This window comes from Mobula birostris, chromosome 31 (genome assembly GCF_030028105.1).
Source record: "Mobula birostris isolate sMobBir1 chromosome 31, sMobBir1.hap1, whole genome shotgun sequence".
Taxonomy (NCBI): domain Eukaryota; kingdom Metazoa; phylum Chordata; class Chondrichthyes; order Myliobatiformes; family Myliobatidae; genus Mobula; species Mobula birostris.
The window spans coordinates 29,243,598-29,267,893 of NC_092400.1; the positions used below are offsets into that span (position 1 = coordinate 29,243,598).

The 24,296-nt window shown below is 43.0% G+C and overlaps 1 protein-coding gene across 2 annotated transcripts; it reads right to left on the minus strand.

Annotated features, from left to right (window-relative positions):
* Positions 1–440: 440 nt before the first annotated feature.
* On the minus strand, positions 441–23,086 carry LOC140190836 (uncharacterized). 2 transcript variants are annotated; one of them, XM_072247712.1, is made up of 8 exons: positions 22,692–23,086; positions 12,794–12,904; positions 11,574–11,729; positions 5,241–5,377; positions 3,947–4,097; positions 3,277–3,412; positions 2,376–2,472; positions 441–1,649 (listed from the first exon to the last, which is right to left on the minus strand). In XM_072247712.1, the coding sequence occupies exons 1-8, from the start codon at positions 23,037–23,039 to the stop codon at positions 1,580–1,582; spliced, it is 1,206 nt and encodes a 401-aa protein (XP_072103813.1). In that variant the 5' UTR covers positions 23,040–23,086; the 3' UTR covers positions 441–1,579. The 2 variants fall into 2 exon arrangements, with proteins under 2 accessions (XP_072103813.1, XP_072103814.1); XM_072247713.1 differs by lacking the exons at positions 3,947–4,097; positions 5,241–5,377.
* Between the last annotated feature and the right edge of the window lie 1,210 nt (positions 23,087–24,296).

Sequence of the window (24,296 nt, forward strand, 5' to 3'; positions counted from 1 at the left end):
AAAGTAGGATCGTAATATTTTACAAACCAAGTTGCAAGACACAGATCTAGCAGCATTGCAAAGTAGCCAAAACATAAAGGCCTATGAGAACTAAGTCACTGTGGGTACAACATTGCACCGGTAAACACTCGGGCATTGTTTGCAGATTCCACAATAATCTGTTCAGATTCACTACCAGCACCATCTAGGACACTGCCAACTGACAAGCAGTGTGCACTCACACAGTCACGCTGAGTGCAGTGAGGCAGTGTTCAGCTGAACATTGTTTGTCTTTTCTTCCCAGAATCAACTTTAATTGCTTAATACATTCGTGATTTTATAGAGGCAGCTCGTAGTTACAGATACGTATTTGCACTGATAAATCTGCTCAGCTTTCAGGTGTGAAGATTGTGAACCATGTATTCTCTCAGGGACAGTACCCAGAAAACAGATTTGGTTGTTCTATTGACAAGTTTATTTTTAGCACAGAATTCTCAATAACAGAATGTGGCATAGTTCAACAATTGTTCTAAACATAAAAACACATTACTTTACAATTATTCCAACATAGCAATTTTATATTTGCCTTTTGACACTCATGATAAATCACAGGGCAAGTAAAATTAAGGTTGGCTGAAAACTCGAATTTTACCATAGTTCTGCAGAGCAAACCACTGTATTTCATTCACAGATTTAATCCATGAAATGTTTATGGCTTCACAGGCAGAAATCAGAATCCCTTTTACATTACACACCTCTGATTAGATTCTTTGCACGTTGGAATCTAGACTATCATCACAGCAAAGGGATCAAATCTGAGCAGCAAACTTGTCTTATACTCAATCATAAACATTAGTATCGGAGTCATCTAAAATGTTCATTTCAACGAGGTTCTGTCCTAGGACACTTTCTCATAATCACAACACTTATTTTGCAACTAATGGCCAATTCATAAATGTACATTTTGTTTATACTTCAGATTTTCACTTTTTTAATTTTTATTTTAACCTTTCTTCTCACAGCTGAAGCTGCATTTCCTAGTTTCTTCAAGAAATAATCAAAATTTTATACCCTGAACCAACCAGTTTGATTGTACATCCTGAACTTTCACTACTTCAAACCAGTTCTTCCTCAACCACCAGATATCCAGCAAATTAGTGATTTAATCAAAACCCAGAGTTAATGACATTCAACCTTTTTTTAAAGGAAGTGGCTCTTTTTAAGAGATCTACGACCACCTTTCTTCTCACATTCCTTGAAGAGATGTACAATCTTCTCCTTCTTCCTGCAGGGAGATACAGCTCTCCTCTTCCGGATAATTTCCTCCCCTTTGTGAAGCGTATTTGAAGTCCTTTTCCCTTCCACCAGACGGAAGCATATATCTCATTATTTCCTGCAGAGATCAGTGGCCCCTATTCTATACAGCAGTCTGCAGCCAACATTCTTCCTGCTGAGATTTAAGCTCTTACCCACCTCTATATGATGGCATTGTTCTTTTTATCCATCCCACCAGAAACTACACTATTCCCTTCAACACCCCCGTAAACATCCATAATGCTTCTCTTCTAGCTTCTAGACAAGATACACATCACCCTAGAGATCAGTAACATTTCACCAGCATTCCTCGGTTTATTGGAAATGGATTTCTTTTCTCTCCTTTAACGCCAATACTGAAAAATAAAAGTTTTTAAATAGTTCAGTAATTGCGGGACCTATAGCCTTTTGAGAACGTTCTATATTTTTCTACACTTCATACAAAAAGGGTTTCCTGATTTCATTCTGAAATTTACTATCTCTACTCTTAAAAAAATTCTCTTGTTTCAAGTTCCTCCACCTCAATATCTTACTTACTGACCCAAAACCCTTTGTCTTAAACAGTTGGATATTTTCTCCCACTTCTACTTATACGGTAGTAGGCCAAGTTAGTGAAGCCTCTCATAAACTCTTTCAGCCTTACAAGTTACAGACACTCTGATGCATCTGAACTGTGCAGCCTCCTAAAAGAGAAATTACCATTATGGTATATTTGTGATGGGTTGACAAGAATCGATGCAACAAAACTTCTCTTCCCCATTTTGTCATTCTAGCCCTTTGATACCCAAAGTCAATATTCTATTAAATATTACTTTTTGTAGATGCATAACCCACTGCAAGCTTTAGACTGTACGCCCTTCCGCATTGAGCAGCTGAAACATGTTATAATGCTCTCTTTTTTGTAACCCTAGAAAACTGATAAATCAAACCCGCTAAACAATCAAGGGGAAAAAGGTGACATGATCCGACCAGATTGCAGGGATGCAGCCCAAACTCAAAACAGTACACACTGGGCCACTGTCCAAATCCTAGATTTCCTGAGGCAGGATATGCTCTTGTAGAACCATTTCCGACACCATCACCTGGAGTCTTGAAGCCAGTTTCCGGTTGCAGCAAGTCCAATGGCAGTGGAGCTGAAAGCACGATACTGAACCTCCCACATCCTAAGTGGTACAGCAACTAGAGATACACAAACATGCATTTAGTTAACCAAACATTCTCTCAGTACTCCTTGTACTTACAGTATAGTTAAATGTTCTCCATTCTGCTCTTGATCCCTGTGCTGCAATACTATCATATGGCCTCTGGTACAATGATGTATTTAAATAGTGGAACAAGTATGATGGACAAAATATAGTATTCATGTTCTCGTGCATCTCATCTCATTGATCACTGATCCCAAGATCAACGTGTGAATCTATTGTATATTTGTCTATTGATAACATCCTGGCCACTTTTGTTCTTAGCCATATACTTTTCAGTTTGTGATCTCGGATTATCTTTTTTTTCTCTCTCTATCGAGCATGGAAGTTGACTGTAGCTTGTTGATTGTAACCTTGAATATTTTACTTCACTCAGATAAGAGCTTCAGTGCGAGACTTCGCTTTCTGCAAGCACCCCATAATGCACAAAACAAGGAAATCAACTTTCCCAAATCAATACTTAAAAGTCCAATAAATTTCCCTGTCTAATGTCTCCTTCAAACCGTAAGATACACTGCATTAGCATTAACAGAAGGATCCACTTTTAAATTGAAACTCTTTAATAATGAAGTTCAACAAACCAATTTCCTCTCCAAAAATACTGGCTGACATGATGAGTATCCCCACTATTTTCTGTACCTTTTTTTAATAAATTTCAACATATTTCATAAGCAGCATATACTCTTACACAGTTCCATTAGAAAGAATAGAAACCTGTTTATATTTAAAAGTACACTTAATAACACAAAAATCACGTTTCCATCAGTATAACTTTGCATACCTGTCTGTCCAGGTGAAAGCTGCATCGTATAATGGGTACAGTTGCTTGCACATATATCCCTGGGTAGGAGCTGAACCTCAAAAACTCCTTGAAGCTGAGCAATCCACATCAGCAAGTCCCCATCATGATCTCCCATCTGAAGAGGGAAAATAAAGTCATTTAATCCACAGAGCCACTCAAATCTATATTAATTAACCTCACAAACTATCATCAACAAAAGAAATAAACTAATATGTATCTGCTAACTCTTCCCTATTCCCCAATCTGACCTCAGACCTCTTCTCACCTGCCTATCACCTCCCCTGATGCTCCTCCTCCTTTCCTTTCTCCTGTGGTCCACTCTGCTCTCCTATCAGATCTCTTCCTCTCCTAGCTCTCCTCCTTTCCATACTCGCACCTTTCAATGTGGCGTTTTCACCCTTCCTCAAGAAGGGGCTCAGCCAGAAACATTGACTGTTCATTCATTTCCATAGATGCTGCCTGACCTGGTGTTACTCCTGCATTTTGTGTGTGTGGGTTGCTTCAGATTTCCAACATCTGCAGAACATCCCGTGTTTATCTTCTAACTAAGCCCCAGAAATGTTTGAGATGTTCAGAAATGGAACGTACAAAAAGACTGAGAAAAGTATCAGGTCTCTCAATGCTCATTTAATATAAACGGTTTCATTACCTTTACAAAAATATTCCCTGTGCCACCATCTCCTGCTTGTGAGGCCATTAGCAACCAGTTAGATTCCGATAATTCCACCACTGGAGGGAGGAAGTAAGGTCGCTGATAGAACCCACGGATCACCTTTGCTGCTGCTTTGTTACAATTCTTCCTACGGAAAAATAACAGACTTATCTGTTGTCTCTATTCTGTGGTTAAGTATCAAGATTGAAATTTGACCAATAGCCTTTGTTCAATTCACAAGTATATCCACCCTAATTACTTTTTTAATTTATTCAGAGAAACAAGTGCCGAAAAGGCCCTTCGAGGTGCACTGCCCAGCATCCCACCGATTAATGCTAGCCTAATCACGGAACAATTTACAATGACTGATTAACCTACCAACCAGTATGTCTTTGGGGCGTGGGAGGAAACCAGAGCACTTGGAGAAAACCCACATATACACGGGAAGAAACATACAAACTTGCCTACAGAGGACAGCGGACTTGAACTCCGAGCTCTGATACCCCATGCTGGAAAAGTGTCGCACTAACCGCTACATTACCGTGGTGCCTCTTTAGGACCAAACATCATCCCAAAACCAAGAGAGATTCACCACCATTTCAAAATCATAAAACAAAAGCAAAATGATAGAGGACAATGCAGTTTCAATGCACGTTACTGTGAAACGCAATATGAAGCAACATGGTCCAAGAATGAAGAAATCAGATCAGCCTCTCTCTGAAATTAATCATTAACAACGAAAAGGAGTATCATCAGTGGGACACCTGTTCTGTAAAGGTTGATCAGGAAGCTTAAAATACAAGTGGGACACCTGTTCTGTAAAGGTTGATCAGGAAGCTTAAAATACAATAAGTGGTAACCAAAGTGACACAGTGTAATCGCAATCTCAGTAAATGGGACTGCCATAATTGCGAGAGTCAATAGAGTTGTGGGAGGTGGCAGAACCTGCCCAGTAGCAACATGCCACTGTTTCAAATGGAAGTTTGATTTTGACATCTGACTCATGAATTCACCATTCTTATCTTTACTGGAAAGTCAGTTGACCAAGACAGAAAGAAAATCAGATTCTGACTTTCTTTCAAATGTTAACATTTATTAGGAGATAATCTCCCTTGTTGGTTGTAATTTGCTTCCAAGACAAAACCAAGATTACAATTTGCAGGCATAATCAATGCTTTGGAAGGAAGACTTAGTTTAAAAAAACGTTTGTGTACTGCACTGAATTTGGAATGGATACTTAGGAGAATCTAACCCTATATTAATCAAGTAGAATAGAAGCCTTGTGTCTTACCACTGAATTGCCCACTGGGAAAGCCTTTGATGATGGACCTTTTCTAAGAAAGCACCTGGGCTTTTCTCCAGAGAGTGATGAGAGTCCCAGTAACTGCACACAATTGTGTTTTGCAGCACTGGATGTCCACTGAATAACTGCAAAAGAGACAGCAACACAGGCTCAATCCTTTCGCTCAAGTCTGAATGTTTCTTGAACTTGACCTTCTTGATCCGTCTCAGGCCTTCAGCACACCATCTTGTACCAAGACCTCTCCAGCATTATCCATCTGGCATGGGGACCACACTAATCTAATTTCATTCTCATTAGTAATGACAAGATAGCTCTGAATCGGCTTTCTGATGCTTGCTTAATTACATCCAGCATCCCTCAAATATCTCTCCTATTTCTTAACTACATTTCTCTTTGCGTATGAGCTGAAACAATTTATGATTGTCACCACTGCCTCCTTCTTTCACTGGCTTGAAATTATCAGACTATTTGTTCCACATTGGGTAGTTGAAATATCCACAAATTAAATATTAGAAGACCAAAACTACAAAGTTTGTATTTTCTTCATTCCCTGCAATATATTCAGTTTCCTAGGTAGTAACTCCATTCTTCTGCTTGGTAAATCTGAGTCTCAGGTAACTTCTTCAAAACCATGGGATTATAATTAACACAATAAGCTTTGGGCCATATATCAATGATATCACCAAGGCCTCTTTCCACACCTACAAATCAGTCTAATCATACTCCAAACAAATTATCTACTCTTTTCCATGCCCCCTTCTCTAAACAAACTAGTCTAGTGTATTGCTGACCAGTCTACTACATTCTATACTGCATGAACTTGAGATCATGAATGACTTCTCTACCAGTGTAATAACATCCAGGATCTCATTCACTCTTTATCTTGTGTTTGTTGATCTTTTGGGTTCTGGTTAAGCAATATCCTAACTTCAAAATTCTTATCTCCAATTTAACTACCATCTACAATTCTGGCTTTGACCACCCTCACTTTTAATTGTTCCACCACTGACAGATTTACCTTTAACTGATGAGGATGAAAGCTCTGGAATGTTCCTATTACTCTTTACTTTTTCAGCATAGCCCTTGATCAAGGTTTTGGTTCTCTGCCGTACTTCCAACACAACTCAGAGTCAACGACTGTTCTATGAATTATCTGCAGGCACTTTGCCAGCAGAGCATAAATAAGTTATTGTCAGTCCTGGGTTTAAGCTGTTCTCTCACACAATGAACTACATGACTGGACATCTTCTCCACATCCTCATGAGCACCTGCCAATCCACACCCAACTTCCTCCCCTGGGAATATTGGTTTCATATTACCCCATCTTGATGATAAAACTGCTCACGGTGGACCAGAAGACTCCCAGTATACCTTAAATGCGCATGGTTTAATAATTTTCCCTGCTGAGCAAGATGGTGTCACCACTACTTCCAAGGTGAGATTTGTTCAACTGGTTCAACTTAATACCAGAGAGTGCAAATGGTACACAATCAGAAATTCTTAATTTTCACAGCCATCCTCAAAACAAAAAAAAAACCCAAAGAATGTATGACAGAAACATCAGAACCCCGAAGACCTCCCCCCCGACGTACAAGCAGATGCATCGGCCCTCCCCCTCCCCCCACTTGCACCAGCAAAAGCACTGAACACCCCCCCCCCACCATGCAAGCATTAGCAAAAGCCCCCAAAGAGACCTTGATCTAGAGTCCATCAAAAACTACCCAACACTTTGGTGTCTCAGACAGGCTCTCTCTCACCAGCCAGGGGGAGAGAGAGAGAGATGGAGAGATCACTCTTGCACCAATGAGAGTGGGAGGCCAGCAGCTCGCTGTTCCAATCTTCTGTGTCGCTTCTCCGAGCCCCCCCGGATTACAGGACCGACAGGCTCTCACTCACCATCAAAAGAGAAAAAGACAGAGAGAGGAGATTGCTTGAGTACAGGAGCCTTCTTCTGACAGCAGTGCTGCTCATTCCCTTCATGCTCCTTAACATTGTCAAACAATTCCCACGTTGATGAAAATATAACTGGAACACTGAGCTCAAGAATTCAATAATCAAGCAGATCTCAAATCTGTAACCGGGGATAACAACTTATGGCATTATCTCCTCATCGGCCAGAAGGTTCACAAGTCTGCTCATTTAACTTACTGTGATGTAAATAAACACAACAGCTCTGAAGTTAGTGTTGCTAAGAATTTACAGCAATAGCCTTTAGTGTAACTGAGGAATTCCCTTGAGGAAGCAAAGATTGTACTTTTATGTATGGAAATCTTACAGACTTGTTGCACTGGATTCCAGAGACTAATTTTACATCTCCAGTTCCTCAGGAAGCCATTAGCTTTTAGTGCACAGAATTGAAACCAGCTGAAAGACGAAGGAAAGCACGTATGCACCTTTCCTTTTTCTATATAAAAGCATAAACGAAGCCCCGCATTATCTGGATTACAAATGAAGACATAAATATGAGTGGTGTGCCAGTACATTAGATGCAGCAATAACTCCCCTAAACTTATTGATGGGTCTATCAACATAGAGGTTTTTTGGGCAGTGATAGAATATGTAGGAATTTGTCATCTCATGATGAGAAGGAAAATTTTCCAGAAGTGCCCCTTACTTTCACCCCAATACCAGAGATTAGCTAAAAATTACATCCATTTACACCCAAATTTTATGCACAAATCCTAAATAAAAAAATACTTGGCCCAAGGGACATTATATCATGAATCAATTTGGAATGCATTGCAAAGCTGGTTCAATTCATTATAGAGTATCTGTTGTTCTCCTTGCATAACACACACTAAATGCTGGAGGAACTCAGCCGATCAGGCAGCATCCATGAAAACAAACAGTTGACGTTTCAGGCCGAGACCCTTCATCAGGACTCGGTTCTCCAGCATTTTTGCATATGTTACTTTGGATTTCAGCATCGGAAGGATCTCTTGTGTTTATGTTGTTCCACTAGTATCAAGTTGAGAATCTAACTGCATCACAAGTTTCACACTGTGCATTTCCTCTTGCTAGCAGAAGTCGAGTATTTACAGTCAAACTAAAACCCATTTTTCGCATTTAGTAATTTGGCTACACAGTATTTCCTTAAAAGGACAGCCTAGAGATGGCCAAACCACTACTCTCTGAAAAGTGTCTCAACAGCCTGTAATATTCACAGGATGTGCTAGATAGCAACTAACAAGTGTTTTTACTGCATTTGGTACTCATTCACTGGGATGCCTCAAAGCCGACACGATTAGTAATATTTTCCACCCAAAACAGGGCAGAGCCTGCTCAATGTATGGCCATTGCTGGAGTGGACTTGGAGCCGACTCAAAGCGGTGGATCCAAGATGAGCCAGAGTTGAGGCAGCGGGGCCAGAGCCCAAGAGTGAGGAACAAGCTGATGTTTGACTGATTTAAGCACCGGGCTAGATCAGACGGCTCGGGTATGGGTTGAATTGCTGCAGAGGGATCCAGGCCCAAGAGCGCATTGAGGAGACAGAGCACATTGGGTCTGAGAGTGAGGAACAAGCCGAGGTTTGGCAAATGTAAGTGCCAGGCCAGACTGAAAAGATCAGGGTGTTGGAGCTGGTGGCGAGGGGTGGACCATTGTTCAGCTTGCTGCTTATCATGGTTTACTTATCTCTGTGCTGAACTGAGGCTATGACCTGCAACTAACGGGCTCCTGGCTTTGTGGCTGTGAACTCACTATGTGAACTTTAATTCCAAATGTTGTTTGTTTACTTTTTAATGTTTACATGATTTGTTCTTCCCCCACCCCCACTGGGTGTTTGGCAACCTGCATGCCTTTGGACCGTGGGAGGAACCCCTCCCCCCGCACCCACACACACACACACGAGAAGGAACATACAAACCTGTTTACAGAGGATGCTAGAGTTGAACTCCAAACTCCAGTGCCTCAAGCTGTAACAGCATCATGTTAAGCGCTATGCTACAGTGCTGCCCCATGATATCCTGGTAATCTGGGCTAATTTCATTCAATTGCATGGTGGATGGCTTACCATGGGTCAAAGGTCATCTGGGAGTCTGCAATCGGTGATGACTTGGTGCGTTTCTGGAGCAGTGGGAGGGAGAAATACCAAAGGCCTGACACAAGCTCTCAGTAGTGCAAAGGCACAGAGGGATAAATGATTTGTGGGCATAGACTTTTCTGTATGTTAGCTTTCCACATTTCCTAATGATACAAAACTAGGTGGAACAGCACATTTTAATGAGGCTCCTGTGATGATTTAAAGGGAAAGACAGATTGAGTGAATGGGCAAATAGAGTGGGGAGGTTTAAGTTCATGCACTTTGGTAAGAGAAATCAAAAGGCAAATCATAATTGTCTTAAAGGAGATAACCTGCTTGTACAGGTGGATCTGTGTGTTCTAGAGATAGTTGACACATCCATATATCGTTAAGGAGGCAAGTGGCATTGTCAATGAGTTGGAGTTTAAAAATATGATGGTTTTCTTGCAATTGTGCAGGGTCTCACCTGGGATACTGCATGCAGTTTGGTCTCCTAATCTAAAAAAAAGGACATAGTATCTCTGAAGGCAGTACAAAGGAGATTCACCAGGCTAACTCCTGGAATGAGAAGGCTGTCCAACAAGACAGATTAAATAGTTTGGACCAGTATTTCTTAGATTTCAGGAGAATCTAAAGTGATCTTATTCAAACATACAAAAGCTAAGGGAGCTTGACAGGATAAATTTGGGGTGTCTTGAACAAGGAGGCACAACTACAAGATAAAGGGATGGTCATTTAAGACTGAACTATCTAGAAATTTCTTCTTGCAGAGGGTGGCTTTCTATGCCTTGGGTGGTGGAAGCTGGTTGATGAGAAATATTTACAATGGAGGTGCATGAATATTTAATAGATCGAGGAACAGAGTACAGAGAGAGATGACAGAAAAGAGTTTAGGCCAGCACAGATCAGCCATGATCATATTAAATAGTGGGAAGGCCAGAAGGACCTGCTGACCTACTGCTCCTAGTTGCTTGTTCCAATCCCCAGATTCAGGGTAAAGCCTGCTCACAGAGTCCAAGTTAAAAGAATCTGATCGTTGCTGTCTTTGCTTTTCTCCGTGGAGTCAGCTCTCTGAAGTGCAACCTCTACAAAACTCCGCTTTCAATGAAGAAGTTTGTGATTTCAGGGAAGTGAAAAATTATGATGTCAGTCTGAGCCAAGTCTCAGCTCCTGCAGATGGGATCAGAGTTCCTGCCAGCCAGTCGTCTAGCACTGGTCTCTAACTTGCAGAAGCGGAATGTCAGCTCTCAGACAGTTATTACGTCCACTGGATTATGATCCTCCCACTGAACATCAGCCACTGTCTGCCAGATTGTCACTAATCTCAAAATAGAACAGAGATGGGGAGGGATTTCTCAGAGAGGGTGGTGAATCTGTGGAATTCGTTGCCACAGGTCACTGTGGGGGTCATGTCACTGGGTGCACTTAAGGCAGAGATTGATGGGTTCTTGATTAATTAGATCGTGAAAGGTTATGGGGAGAAGGCAGGAGAATAGGGTTGAGAGGGGAGTGGATCAGCCATGATGAAATGGACAGCAGACTCAATGGGCTGAATGGCCTAATTCTGCACCTGTGTCTTATGGTCAAATGTCTTTGTTTAATTTGAACCAAGGAATTGTCCTGTTTAGGCCCTTCCCTCAATACTCCCCCCATGTCACTGAAGAATGTATTGGTAACTGCTTTATGCACTCAGAATTCAAAAAAGTAACTACTATTGTTCCTATTTTCCATACTGCTTTCACATTGCCCATATCTGACTCAAAGTCAAAGTTGAGTCTATTATCACATGCACAAGTACTGTACACACAGATACAATAAAAAAACTTACTTGCATCGGCATCACAGGCTCTTAGCATGAAATAAGCAGCATTAACAAGAAAAACAATTTCGGCATATATTATACACAATTTTTACCTTGTTGACAGCTATACCTCCATCACAAAGGATAGGCTAGCCACTTACTTTCTTTACCTTTACAATCTTACCAACTCCCACAGTTGTCTTGATTGTCATCTCCTCCATCCTGATTCCTGTAAGGACTCCATTTTCACAGGGCTTTTTTTTTGTATGTTGTATCTGCTCTAATATGAAAACTTCCATGCCGATGCCTCCAAGTTGTTTTGCTTTCTTCTTAATCCTGGGTATGCTTCTACCAAGGTAGACAGTGCTCTCAATCAGGTGTCCTCCAAGAAGAGGGCAGATTTAGCACACCAAAGACCTGAAATCCATTCTATAGGCAACTGAATCATGGTCAAAGTAGTTACAAAGAGGGTATAGAGAAAGCTTCCTTATGCACTTACCCGAGTTAGAAATGGCACAGTGAACTCCCTGATGGCAACCCATTCTTCAGCCCCATCTGTTACTACAAGGGGTAGATTCTGACGCAGATACTTTTGAAGAACAACCTTTGAATCCACTTTCTGCAGAGATTCCACTGTTGGGTATTTCTGGCATACCTTTACAAGTAAATATGCAACTATTAAAGGTTTCAAACAAGCAACTCTAATAATTTAAAACAGATACTCGCTGCAGAAAATAATTAAATTTTTCAACAATGTTTATTTTCCCTTAAACTCTAACTTGTGAGCTCCACCACAACTTGGATTCCAGATGCCAAGTATTTCGCAAACTGTAGCTTACACATGAGCCTAGACCAAGACTTTGGCAGGTTACTGGTGCCTAATATAGTGCTGACTGCATGGGTTCAATTGCTGGCAAAATATTATTTTCTTTTGCTTGAGGATACCAAGGCCAATTATAGTCATCCAAACTAACTTAAGGACATTAGAGTACAATGTCCAATTGTACTACAAGACATCAACTAAAGCACTTAATGGTAGGGGTCCAAGGCATAAAAAACGTTGGAAACCCTTGAACTAAAGCAATAAATGCGTACAAAATCCTATAGTTTCAACCTATCAGTAAAACTCATTTTCTCTTCAAAAAATATTATTTTACCACAAAAATTAAATGAAAATGATCATTTGTTTCTTCCCCCCACATTAACCAGCAGGAAAGGGGATGTATTTCTTATATTACCATTGCGCAACATACACCGTCTCAAATAGGCATCAGTACAGTTCATAAATAGTTGGTCAATGGTGTGGTGGCATCTGCACTGGATTTTGAGGCGAGTGGTCCTGGGTACAAATCCCGCCAGCATCTTGCACGTTTTCCATCCATGCTGGGTTGAACATTAAGCTAACAACTCAGCCTCGTAAAAAAAACTAACAGGCAAAAATACTAAAGAAATAGCAAGCTTGCCACCCGATGTGCCACAAAATGTGGAAAGGAACAACAGCTCATAAACACTGGCTCAGGGGCGATGACAGATAATCAAATCATTCAATCCCAATTCTTTATAGTTAGCCTGACCACACAATACAAGTTGGCCCGGGGGGGGGGGGGGTGGTAATGTTATTTTCACATTAGAACAAGATCTGAACTCCCTCGATCGAAGTTTCAGAAAGACTTTGAGGTATAATGTTAGAAACTTTTGTCACAATAGTTCTGAACTCACATTGATGCAGTCTGTGAGCTGCAAGGACTCAAGGCCCCTTGCAAAGTAATAGGGGTTCCTGATCAGGCAGTCTGTATTGGAGTACAACGTCCAATCCCAATAAGGCAGCAACTGAAAATAAGAAACACACTTCCGTGAGAATTGTTCCATCTTTCAAACCCACAACTAATATTGAATGGGTGAAATTTCTGGAGGAAAGGAACTAGAGACTGGAAAGGAAAAAGTTCGGTCATGTTCCTTAACCTGGAGCTAAAACTCCAGAAAATATAATTTTACCTTCTCCGTAGTCCTTGGCACAAAAGCTTCAACAGCATAGACCTGGAATCAAAAGCCTAATAGCAGTACTAGTCCATTCCTGCAGCAGCACCATAAACCAAAGTCTTCGATCAACATCTGCATAAGTGACCCAAGTCGGATTTTGACTTGAAATATCAGGGTGGTACGGTAGCATAGTGGTTAACACAATGCTTTACAGTACAGGCGATCTGGGTTCAATTCCCACAGCTGCCTGTAAGTTTATATCCTCACCTGTGACTGCGTGGGTTTTCTCTGGATGCTCTAAATTTTCTACTGGTTGGTAAGTTAGTTAGGATATGATTAATTCAGGGGATTGCTGGCAGTGGCTCGAAGATCTGGAAGAGCCTACTCTGCACTGTATCTCAATAAATAAATAAATAATCTATAAACTCTTCAGCCTCCATCCCTCCATGCTGCCTGACTCAATAAGTTCCTCCAGCAGATGCTTGCTGTTTCTAAAATTCTTATCACCCAAGACAACCAAGACCCTGAATAGCATCCTTTCTCCTGGCTTGATATCACGATTACACCCAACATTGGTCAAGTTCTTAAATTGGGATTTGACACTTGGCCCAGACTTGGGGGGTGGTTCAAGATTTGTTACTTCTACAAAGCTGAAATTGCCAACATACTGCAAGCAGTGTCAGCCCCCTCCCCCCAATTACTCGTATCATCTTAAGCCTGGAGTTAGAATGTCTCGAACAAGCCTGATCCAACTCATTGCTCAAAAACTCCAGCATGAAAACTGATATAAACTTGGCACCTGATCTGATGTCAACATCTGGCAGCATGAAAGCAAACTCCCCTGTGATCAACTTAGTGAAGCACAGAAGGCTGGCCAACAGCACCTCACCAAGATAGGAGGAAGGTTGGACGGCTGTGGGCCTGTACTCACTGGAATTCAGAAGATTGAAGGGAGAATCTCATTGAAACCTATTGAATGTTGAAAAGCCCCAAAAGAGTAGATGTGGAGAGGATATTTCCTACGGTGGGGAGTCTAAAACCAGAGGACATCACCTCAGAATAGAGGGACATCCATTTAGAATGGAGATGAGGAATTTCTTCAGCCAGAGAGTGGCAAATCTGTGGAATTTGTTGCCATAGGTGGCTGTGGTGGCCAAGTCATTGGGTATACGTAAGGCAGAGATTGATAGATTCATTAATCAGGACATGAAGGAATATGGGGTAAGGCAGGAGATTGAGGGCTGATAAGAAAATTGGATCAGCCATGATGAAATTGAGGAACAGACTCAATGGGGCAAATGGCCCAGTTCTTATGATCTAAGATGGCAGTTTAAACCCTAAAAGCAGAACTGGTGCACATTTTACAGCTGAGCTGACTGTAGTTTCTTACTCATCCTTTTTAACTCTGCAAAATTTCACAAAAGAATGCAATTCAAAAGTGATTTTCATAAAACTATGGACAAATATTATGTTAATTAACAAGTAGATCAACGTAAATCATGAGCTCACATAGGCTCTAAATAATCTCTGTATATTACCTTTACTGTTGTACTCACATCCACTTGGAATCAAGGTCAAAATACTATTTGCTATCCTAATTGCTTGTTGCACTGGCTCAGGCTTTCAGTGAGTCATACAGAAGGACATCCAGGTCTCTCTGAACACCAATGCTTTTGATCCTTTTATCACCTAAACACTGTTCTTCAATGTTTTCCCCTTCTACCAAAGTAGGTCATACACTTTGGGGATCCTCGGTTTTATTAACAGTTAAATATTTATGGGGTGGCAGCCTGGAGATCTGTCTCTGCCAAAGGAGGTGTAAGGTGCTCCTTTCCCCTGCTAGCCTGCAGGTCACCCTTGGGCAAGGTGTAGCACCTGCTTAGCCCCCGATCAGTGCAATGTGAAGCCATGGGAGCAGGTGGTGGATGGTCGTATGAACAGCCGGTGCATATCACAAGTCCTGGTTATGCGACCACTGACGCCAAGCAGACGATCTCTGAAGAGTATTGATAATGGCTGGGGTCACCCGTCTTGTAAAGACACTGCCCAGAAGAAGCCAATGGGAAAACACTTCTGTAGAAAAATTTACCAAGAACAGTCAGTGTCATGGAAAGACTATGATTGCCTACATTATATGACACAGCACTTAACAATCAAAATATTTAGAAAAGCAAGGGCATTATGTCAATATTGAAATAGTGGGTAGCTCTCCAGATAGTTTATGGAGCATGTCAAGGCTTCAGAAGGCAACAGAAGAGACTTACTAGGATGAAACCAAATATTAAAAGACGTAGGGAGAAATTTGCTTTCCCGAAATCACCAGTAGCTCTGATAGAGAAATACATCCACATTGTTTTCAGTGCCCATGGTCAGCAACCACAAATTTGCAAAAAAAAAAATTATTTTTAGTGTGAATTGACAATGTGCGTAATTGTAATCTAGAATGTATTGCTGGAAGCACAGGTGAAAGCAACATTAACAGTAACTTTCAGGAGGGAATTGCGTAAATAAGGAAAAAAGTTACAGGGCGCACATAAGGGAATAGGACTAGTCTGTGAAAAACATAGAATACATAGAAAATAGGTGGAGTAGGCCATTCGGCCCTTCGAGCCTGCACCGCCATTTATTATGATCATGGCTGATCATCCAACTCAGAACCCTGCACCAGCCTTCCCTCCATACCCTCTGATCCCCCTAGCCACAAGGGCCATATCTAACTCCCTCTTAAATATAGCCAATGAACTGGCCTCAACTGTTTCCTGTGGCAGAGAATTCCACAGATTCACCACTCTCTGTGTGAAGTTTTTCCTAATCTCAATCCTAAAAGGCTTCGCCTTTCTCCTCAAACCATGACCCCTCGTTCTGGACTTCCCCAACATCGGGAACAATCTTCCTGCATCTAGCCTGTCCAATCCCTTTAGGATTTTATATGTTTCAATAAGATCCCCCCTCAATCTTCTAAATTCCAACGAGTACAAGCCTAGTTCATCTAGTCTTTCTTCATATGAAAGTCCTGCCATCTCAGGAATCAATCTGGTGAACCTTCTTTGTACTCCCTCTATGGCAAGGATATCTTTCCTCAGATTAGGGGACCAAAACTGCACACAATACTCCAGGTGTGGTCTCACCAAGGCCTTGTACAACTGCAGTAGTACCTCCCTGCTCCTGTACTCGAATGCTCTTGCTATGAATGCCAGCATACCATTCGCCTTTTAAACCGCCTGCTGTAACTGCATGCCCACTTTCAATGACTGGTGTATAATGACACCCAGGTCTCGTTGCACCTCCCCTTTTCCTAATCGGCCACTATTCAGATAATAATCTGTTTTCCTATTTTTGCCACCAAAGTGGATAACTTCACATTTATCCACATTAAGTTGCATCTGCCATGAATTTGCCCACTCACCCAATCTATCCAAGTCACCCTGCATCCTCCTCACAGTTAACACTGCCGCCCAGCTTCGTGTCATCCGCAAACTTGGAGATGCTGCATTTAATTCCCTCATCCAAATCATTAATATATATTGTAAACAACTGGGGTCCCAGCACTGAGCCTTGCGGTACCCCACTAGTCACTGTCTGCCATTCTGAAAAGGTCCCGTTTATTCCCACTCTTTGCTTCCTGTCTGCCAACCAATTCTCTATCCACATCAATACCTTACCCCCAACACCGTGTGCTTTAAGTTTGCACACTAATCTCCTGTGTGGGACCTTGTCAAAAGCCTTTTGAAAATCCAAATATACCACATCCACTGGTTCTCCCCTATCCACTCTACTAGTTACATCCTCAAAAAATTCTATGAGATTCGTCAGACATGATTTTCCTTTCACAAATCCATGCTGACTTTGTCCGATGATTTCACCGCTTTCCAAATGTGCTGTTATCACATCTTTGATAACTGACTCCAGCAGTTTCCCCACCACCGACGTTAGGCTAACCGGTCTATAATTCCCCGGTTTCTCTCTCCCTCCTTTTTTAAAAAGTGGGGTTACATTAGCCACCCTCCAATCCTCAGGAACTAGTCCAGAATCTAACGAGTTTTGAAAAATTATCACTAATGCATCCACTATTTCTTGGGCTACTTCCTTAAGCACTCTGGGATGCAGACCATCTGGCCCTGGGGATTTATCTGCCTTTAATCCCTTCAATTTACCTAACACCACTTCCCTACTAACATGTATTTCACTCAGTTCCTCCATCTCACTGGACCCTCTGTCCCCTACTATTTCTGGAAGATTATTTATGTCCTCCTTAGTGAAGACGGAACCAAAGTAATTATTCAATTGGTCTGCCATGTCCTTGCTCCCCATAATCAATTCACCTACATTTGTCTTTACCAGTCTTTTCCTTTTTACATATCTATAAAAGCTTTTACAGTCAGTTTTTATGTTCCCTGCCAGTTTTCTCTCATAATCTTTTTTCCCCTTCCTAATTAAGCCCTTTGTCCTCCTCCGCTGAACTCTCCAGCCTCCCGGACGGCCACATCTGCACCTGGTGCATCGAGCCGCAGCTCCACGGGGACCATGTTAGGGAACCAGAGATGCAGCTCGATGACCTTCGTCCCGTCAGGGAGAATGAGGAGGAGCTACAGGCAGGTAGACACACCGAGGCCTCAGGAGACAGACAAGTGGGTAACAGGAGAGGGAAGGGCAAGAGTCAGATACTAGAGAGCACCCCTGTGGCTGTCCCCCTTAACAATAAGTACTCCTACTTGAGTACTGTTGGGGGGGGGATGGCTTACATGGGGGAAGCAACAGTGGCTGCGCCTCTGGCACGGAGTCTGACCCTGTGGCTCAGAAGGGTAGGGAAAGGAAGAGAGTGGCAGCAGTGATAGGGGACTCTATAGTTAGGGGGTCAGACAGGCAATTCTGCGGACGCAGGAAAGAAACACGGATGGTAGTTTGCCTCCCAGGTGCCAGGGCCGGGATGTTTCTGATTGCGTCCATGATATCCTGAAGTGGGAAGGTGAACAGCAAGAGGTCATGGTACACATTAGTACCAACAACATAGGTAGGAAAAGGGAGGAGGTCCTGAAAACAGACCACAGGGAGTCAGGAAGGAAGCTAAGAAGCTGGACCTCAAAGGTAGTAACCTTGGGATTAATGCCTGTGCCACGTGACAGTGAGTATAGGAATAGAATGAGGTGGAGGGTAAATGCATGGCTAAGGGATTGGAGCAGGGGGCAGGGATTCAGATTGCTGGATCATTGGGACCTCTTTTGGGGCATGCGTGAGCTGTACAAAAAGGACGGGTTCCACTTGAATTCCAGGGAGACCAATATCCTGGCGGGGGGGTTTGCAAAAGCTATTGGGGAGAGTTTAAACTAGAATTGCTGGGGGGATGGGAACCAAACTGAAGAGACGGTTGGCTCACAAATAAAGAAAGCTTGTAGACAGTGCAAGAGGGAGGATAGGCAGGTGATAAAGAAGGGATGTGCTCAGACCAATGGTTTGAGATGTGTCTATTTTAATGCAAGGAATACTATGAACAAAGCGGGTGAGCTTAGAGCGTGGATTAGTACATGGAGCTATGATGTTGTGGCCATTACAGAGACTTGGATGGCTAAGGGGCAGGAATGGATACTCAGAGTGCCAGGCTTTAAATGTTTCAGAAAGGACAGGGAGGGAGTCAAAAGAGGTGGGGGTGTGGCACTGCTGATCAGGGATAGTGTCACGGCTGCAGAAAGGGAGGACGTCATAGAGGGATTGTCTATGGAGTCTCAAAGGGTGGAAGTTAGGAACAGGAAGGGATCAATAACTCTACTGGGTGTTTTTTATAGACCATCCAATAGTAACAGGGACATCGAGGAGCAGATAGGGAGACAGATTCTGGGAAGGTGTAATAATAACAGGGTTGTTGTGGTGGCAGATTTTAATTTCCCAAGTATTGATTGGCATCTCCCTGAAGCAAGGGGCTCAGATGGTGTGGAGTTTGTTAGGTGTGTTCAGGAAGGTTTCTTAGCACAATATGTAGATAAGCCTACAAGATGAGAAACTGTACTTGATCTGGTATTGGGAAATGAACCTGGTCAGGTGTCAGATCTCTAAGTGGGAAAGCATTTTGGAGATAGTGATCACAATGCTATCTCCTTTACCATGGCATTGGAGAGGGATAGGAACAGACAAGTTAGGAAAGTGTTTAATTAGAGTAAGGGGAAATATAAGGCTATCAGGCAGAAACTTGGAAGCATAAATTGGGAACAGATGCTCTCAGGGAATGTGGCAAATGTTCAGGGGATATTTGCTTGGAGTTCTGCATAGGTATGTTCCAATGGGACAGGGAAAGGATAGTCGGATACAGGAACCATCATGTACAAAGGTTGTTGAAAATCTAGTCAAGAAGAAAAGAAAAGCTCACGAAAGGTTCAAAAAACTAGGTAATGATAGAGATCTAGAAGATTGTAAGGCCAGCAGAAGGAGGTTAAGAATGAAATTAGGAGAGCCAGAAGAGGCCATGAGAAGGCCTTCGCAGATAGGATTAAGGAAAACCCCAAGGCATTCTACAAGTATGTGAAGAGCAAGAGGATAAGACGTGAAAGAATAGGACCAATCAAGTGTGACAGTGAAAAAGTGTGTATGGAACCGTAGGAGATAACAGTGGTACTTAATGAATACTTTGCTTCAGTATTCACTATGGAAAAGGATGTAGGCAATTGTAGGGATAACTTACAGCGGACTGTAAAGCTTGAGCATATAGATATTAAGAAAGAGGATATGCTGGAGATTTTGGAAAGCATCAAGTTGGATAAGTAATTGGGACTGGATGAGATTTACCCCAGGCTACTGTGGGAGGCGAGGGAGGAGATTGCTGAACCTCTGGTGATGATCTTTGCATCATCAGTGGGGACAGGAGAGGTTCCGGAGGATTGAAGGGTTGCGGATGTTGTTCCCTTATTCAAGAAAGGGGGTAGAGATAGCCCAGGAAATTATGAACCAGTGAGTCTTACTTCAGTGGTTGGTAAGTTGATGGAAAAGATCCTGAGAGGCAGGATTTATGAACATTTGGAGAGTGCGCCTTAGAAGACTGATTGAATTTTTTGAGGATGTGACTAAACACGTTGATGAAGGTAGAGCAGTAGATGTAGTGTATATGGATTTCAGCAAGGCATTTGATAAGGTACCCCATGCCAGGTTAATGAAAAAGTAAGGAGGCATGGGATCCAAGGGGACTTTGTTTTGTGGATCCAGAAATGGCTTGCCCACAGCAGGCAAAATGTGGTTGTAGATGGGTCATATTCTGTATGGAGGTCAGTGACCAGTGGTTTGCCTCAGGGATCTGTTCTGGGACCCCTACTCTTCATGATTTTTATAAATGACTTGATAAGGAAGTGGAGGGATGGGTTAGTAAATTTGCTGATGACACAAAGGTTGGGGGTGTTATGGATAGTGTGGAGGGCTGACAGAGGTTATTGCGAGACATTGAAAGGACACAAAACTGGGCTGAGAAATGGCAGATGGAGTTCAACCCAGATAAATGTGAGGTGGTTCATGTTGGTAGGTCAAATATGATGGCAGAATATAGTATTAATGCTAAGACTCTTGGCAGTGTGAAGAATCAGAGGGATCTTGGGGTCTGAGTCCATAGGGCGCTCAAAGCTGTTATGTAAGTTGACTCTGTGGTTAAGAAGGCATATGGTGCATTGGCCTTCATCAATTGTGGGATTGAGTTTAGGAGCCAAGAGGTAATGTTGTAGCTATAAGACCCTGGTCAGACCCCATTTGGAGTACTGTGCTCAGTTCTGGTCGCCTCACTACAGGAAGGATGTGGAAACCATCAAAAGGGTGCAGAGGAGATTTACAAGGATGTTGCCTGGATTGGGGAGCATACCTTATGAGAATAGGTTGAGTGAACTCGGCCTTTTCTCCTTGGAGCAATGGAAGATGAGAAGTGACCTGATAGAGGTGTATAAGATAATGAGAGGCATTGATTGTGTGGATAGTCAGAGGCTTTTTCCCAGGGCTGAAATGGCTAGCACGAGAGGGCACAGTTTTAAGATGCTTGGAAGTAGATGTCAGGGGAAGGAGATGTCAGGGGTAAGTGTTTTTTTTTTACGCAGAGCGTGGTGAGTGCGTGGAATGGACTGCTGAGGACGGTGGTGGAGATGGATACGATAGGCTCTTTTAAGAGACTCCTGGATGGGTACATGGAGCTTAGAAAAATAGAGGGCTATGGGTAACCCTAGGTAATTTCTAGAGTAAGGACATGTTCGGCACAGCTTTGTGGGCCAAAAGGCCTGTATTGTGCTGTTGGCTTTCTGTGTTTCTATGTTTCATAAGTGAAAATGACAGTGAAGTTATTGGATTGGCATTAAAAACAAGCCTATCTGGTTCATTAATGTCTTGTCGGGAAATTTGCTTCCCTTATCTGTTTCAGCCAACTGCACATTCTGGTTAAATGATTACACCAGTAATTCAGAGGCCTGGACAAATGATCTAAACATAGATCTCACCAGTGCAGCTGAGTAATCTGAATTGTTAGTCACTCTGACAACAAAATGATTGGATCAATATAAATAAAACCCCATCTGGTTTTGTGATTTCCTTCTTATGTAAAACATACACCAAGGCCAATAAACAAGCAACTTTATGGCTGACTCTCTTAAATGACCTGTGAAATGGCCCAGCAAGCCACTCATTTCAAGGGACGAGATCATGGGCAATCCCCTTACCATCATGTCATTAAGTAAACAAGGCCAAGTCTTCACACCGTATTGTTGCTGAAGACAACACATTTTCCATCAGTGATAAATCCGATTCTGAAGTGCAAACCTCCGGGGGAAAGAAACTGCCCCTCGTTTCTGAAATTCTAACAAAATAATTCAACAACAGAATTTCACTCAGCAATGGGAGGGAGGGGGGGAATGTCTGCAATGTGATTAAGGTGGCTAAATAAAGGAACAAGAGTTAATTGAACAAGCCACCACAGGAAGTGATAGAGGTGGAGAAGTGATACAATTACAATTCTTAATAAAGATTTATGAGTGGTGGGGTGGAGATACGTCTCTACCAATGGAAGTGCACAGTGCTCCTTCCCTCCACTAGCCTGCAGGTCACCCTTGGGCAAGATGTAGCACCTGCTTAGCCACCCCATGATCAGGGTCATGTGAAGCTATGGGAGCAAGTGGTGGATGCTGGTAAGTGCCAGTTCTGCATCCACTGATGCCTGGCAGACAATCTGTGATGGGTATTGATAATGGCTGGGGTCAAGGTGGCAATGGCAAACCATTTCTGTAGAAAGATTTGCCACCAAGGACAATCATGATTGCCCATGTCATATGACAGGGCACATAATGAAGATAATGAGGAATAGACATTTAGACAGGTAAATGGATAGAAAAGTTTTTGAGAAAAACGGGGCAAATGGGTCAGTATGGGCTGAAGGGCCTGGTACTGTAATTGTTGCGTTACATGCAGTAAGGTACAGTGAAAACCTTTCGTTTGTATACCATCCAGAAGGATCATTCTTTTAAACAAGTACACGTACACGTGGTAATGTAAAAGAGGGAATATACTGCTTCAGTAAGTGCAGTGCAGATAGGCAAATATAGTCCAAGGCCACAAGGAGGTACAGTACCGGTAAAAAGCAGCTGTTTCCAGCCTGTCTCTTGCCAGGAAAGAGCGCAGTGCGTATACCCACCTGAATGAGCAGGACGCGGCCGCAGAAGCTGAGGAAACGGGCGGCTGGGCCTCCGCAGAGGAGGAGGCAACCGGACAGGAGCAGGAGCAGCAGGACGCCGGCGGCCAGCACTAGGCTGCAGTCGCCGTTCGGGTCGGGGGAAGGACAGGCCCCGCAGCGCAGCAGCGGCTCCAACACCCGCAGGCGCTCCGGGCGCGACGCGGGCAGCCGCCGCTCCCGCTGCAGCCGCTCGAACTCGCTGTCAAAGTAGGCGAGCTTGCGGGCCAGGGGCAGCGAGCGCAGCCCCAACGCCGAACTGTTGTCCTTGTCCTTGCCCCTGCGCCTATCTCTGCCCCGCCGGCCTACCATTGCGACTCTTCCACCCGATGCCCGAAGCCCATTCGGCAGCTCCAGTATTTGACCCAACCCCCGCCCAAGACCAACCTATACTCGAAATAAATGCAAAGCCCACCCGCTGCTGGCTGACTGCGGCGGTGGCTTTACTCAAGCGCCAATTAAAGAATGTCCTGCATTCATAGAGCGTTAATGGGTAATATAACGACCTTTCACAGGAATGCAATCAAAATAAAATAATTGGAAGGACACAGACTCTTTACCATTCTATGAATACCTGTGACTTAATTTCATTTTCCTCAAATACCGTTATGCGCCGTGTCGTATGATGGAGCCGGTCATGGCCTTTCCATAACCCTGATTGTTCTTGGCAATTTTTTTCTATTAGAAGTGGTTTGTTATTGCCTTCTGGCAGCTTCAGAATGCAAGGGGACTGAGCAGGTGCTACACCTTGCCCAAGGGTGACCTGCAGGCTAGCAAAGGGAAGGAAACCCGTACACCTCCTTTGATGGAGACGTATTTCCACACTACATTTAGTTATATACAGGCATCCATTAGGCTCGTGAGACCATGGATTTGCGCCTTGGAAGGTTTCCAGGGCGCAGGCCTAGGCAAGGTTGTATGGAAGACCTGCAGTTGCCCATGCTGCAAGTCTCCCCTCTCCACGCCACCGATGTTGTCCAAGGGAAGGGCACTAGGGCCGATACAGCTTGGCACCGGTGTCGTCGCAGAGTAATGTGTGGTTAAGTGCCTTGCTCAAGGACGCAACATGCTGCTTCAGCTCAAACTAGCGACCTTCAGATCACTAGACCGACGCCTTAACAACTTGGCCACGCGCCAACCATTTAGTTATATATGCAATAAAAACACCTCTTCTATATTGTTAATCATTTTGCCACCTGTTCAATACCTTGACATCTCTTTTTCCTGTTCATTTTGCCATCTCTTTGATCAAGGATCTTTCAGTGTCAAACTTTGTTTTTTGAAAAGCTGTTATAAAGTGCCTTAAAGTGTTTTGCTGTCATCAAAGGCACACATTCCTCTCATTCAGATACTGAGATTTATCCTCTGAGGGACTGACACACATCATCAGTGATCTAACCTAGGGTCATCAGGTGTTTCAGGTCTTTCACCATCAGACACTCTTGACCAGATCACCCAGCCAGGGTTGATCAGGCCTCGGCTTGTATCCCAGCAGCATTGGTCCACAGGTTACATCACTTGATCCATAGCCATCTGGAGGCTCACTCAGCACCTTTGTGACTATTCCGA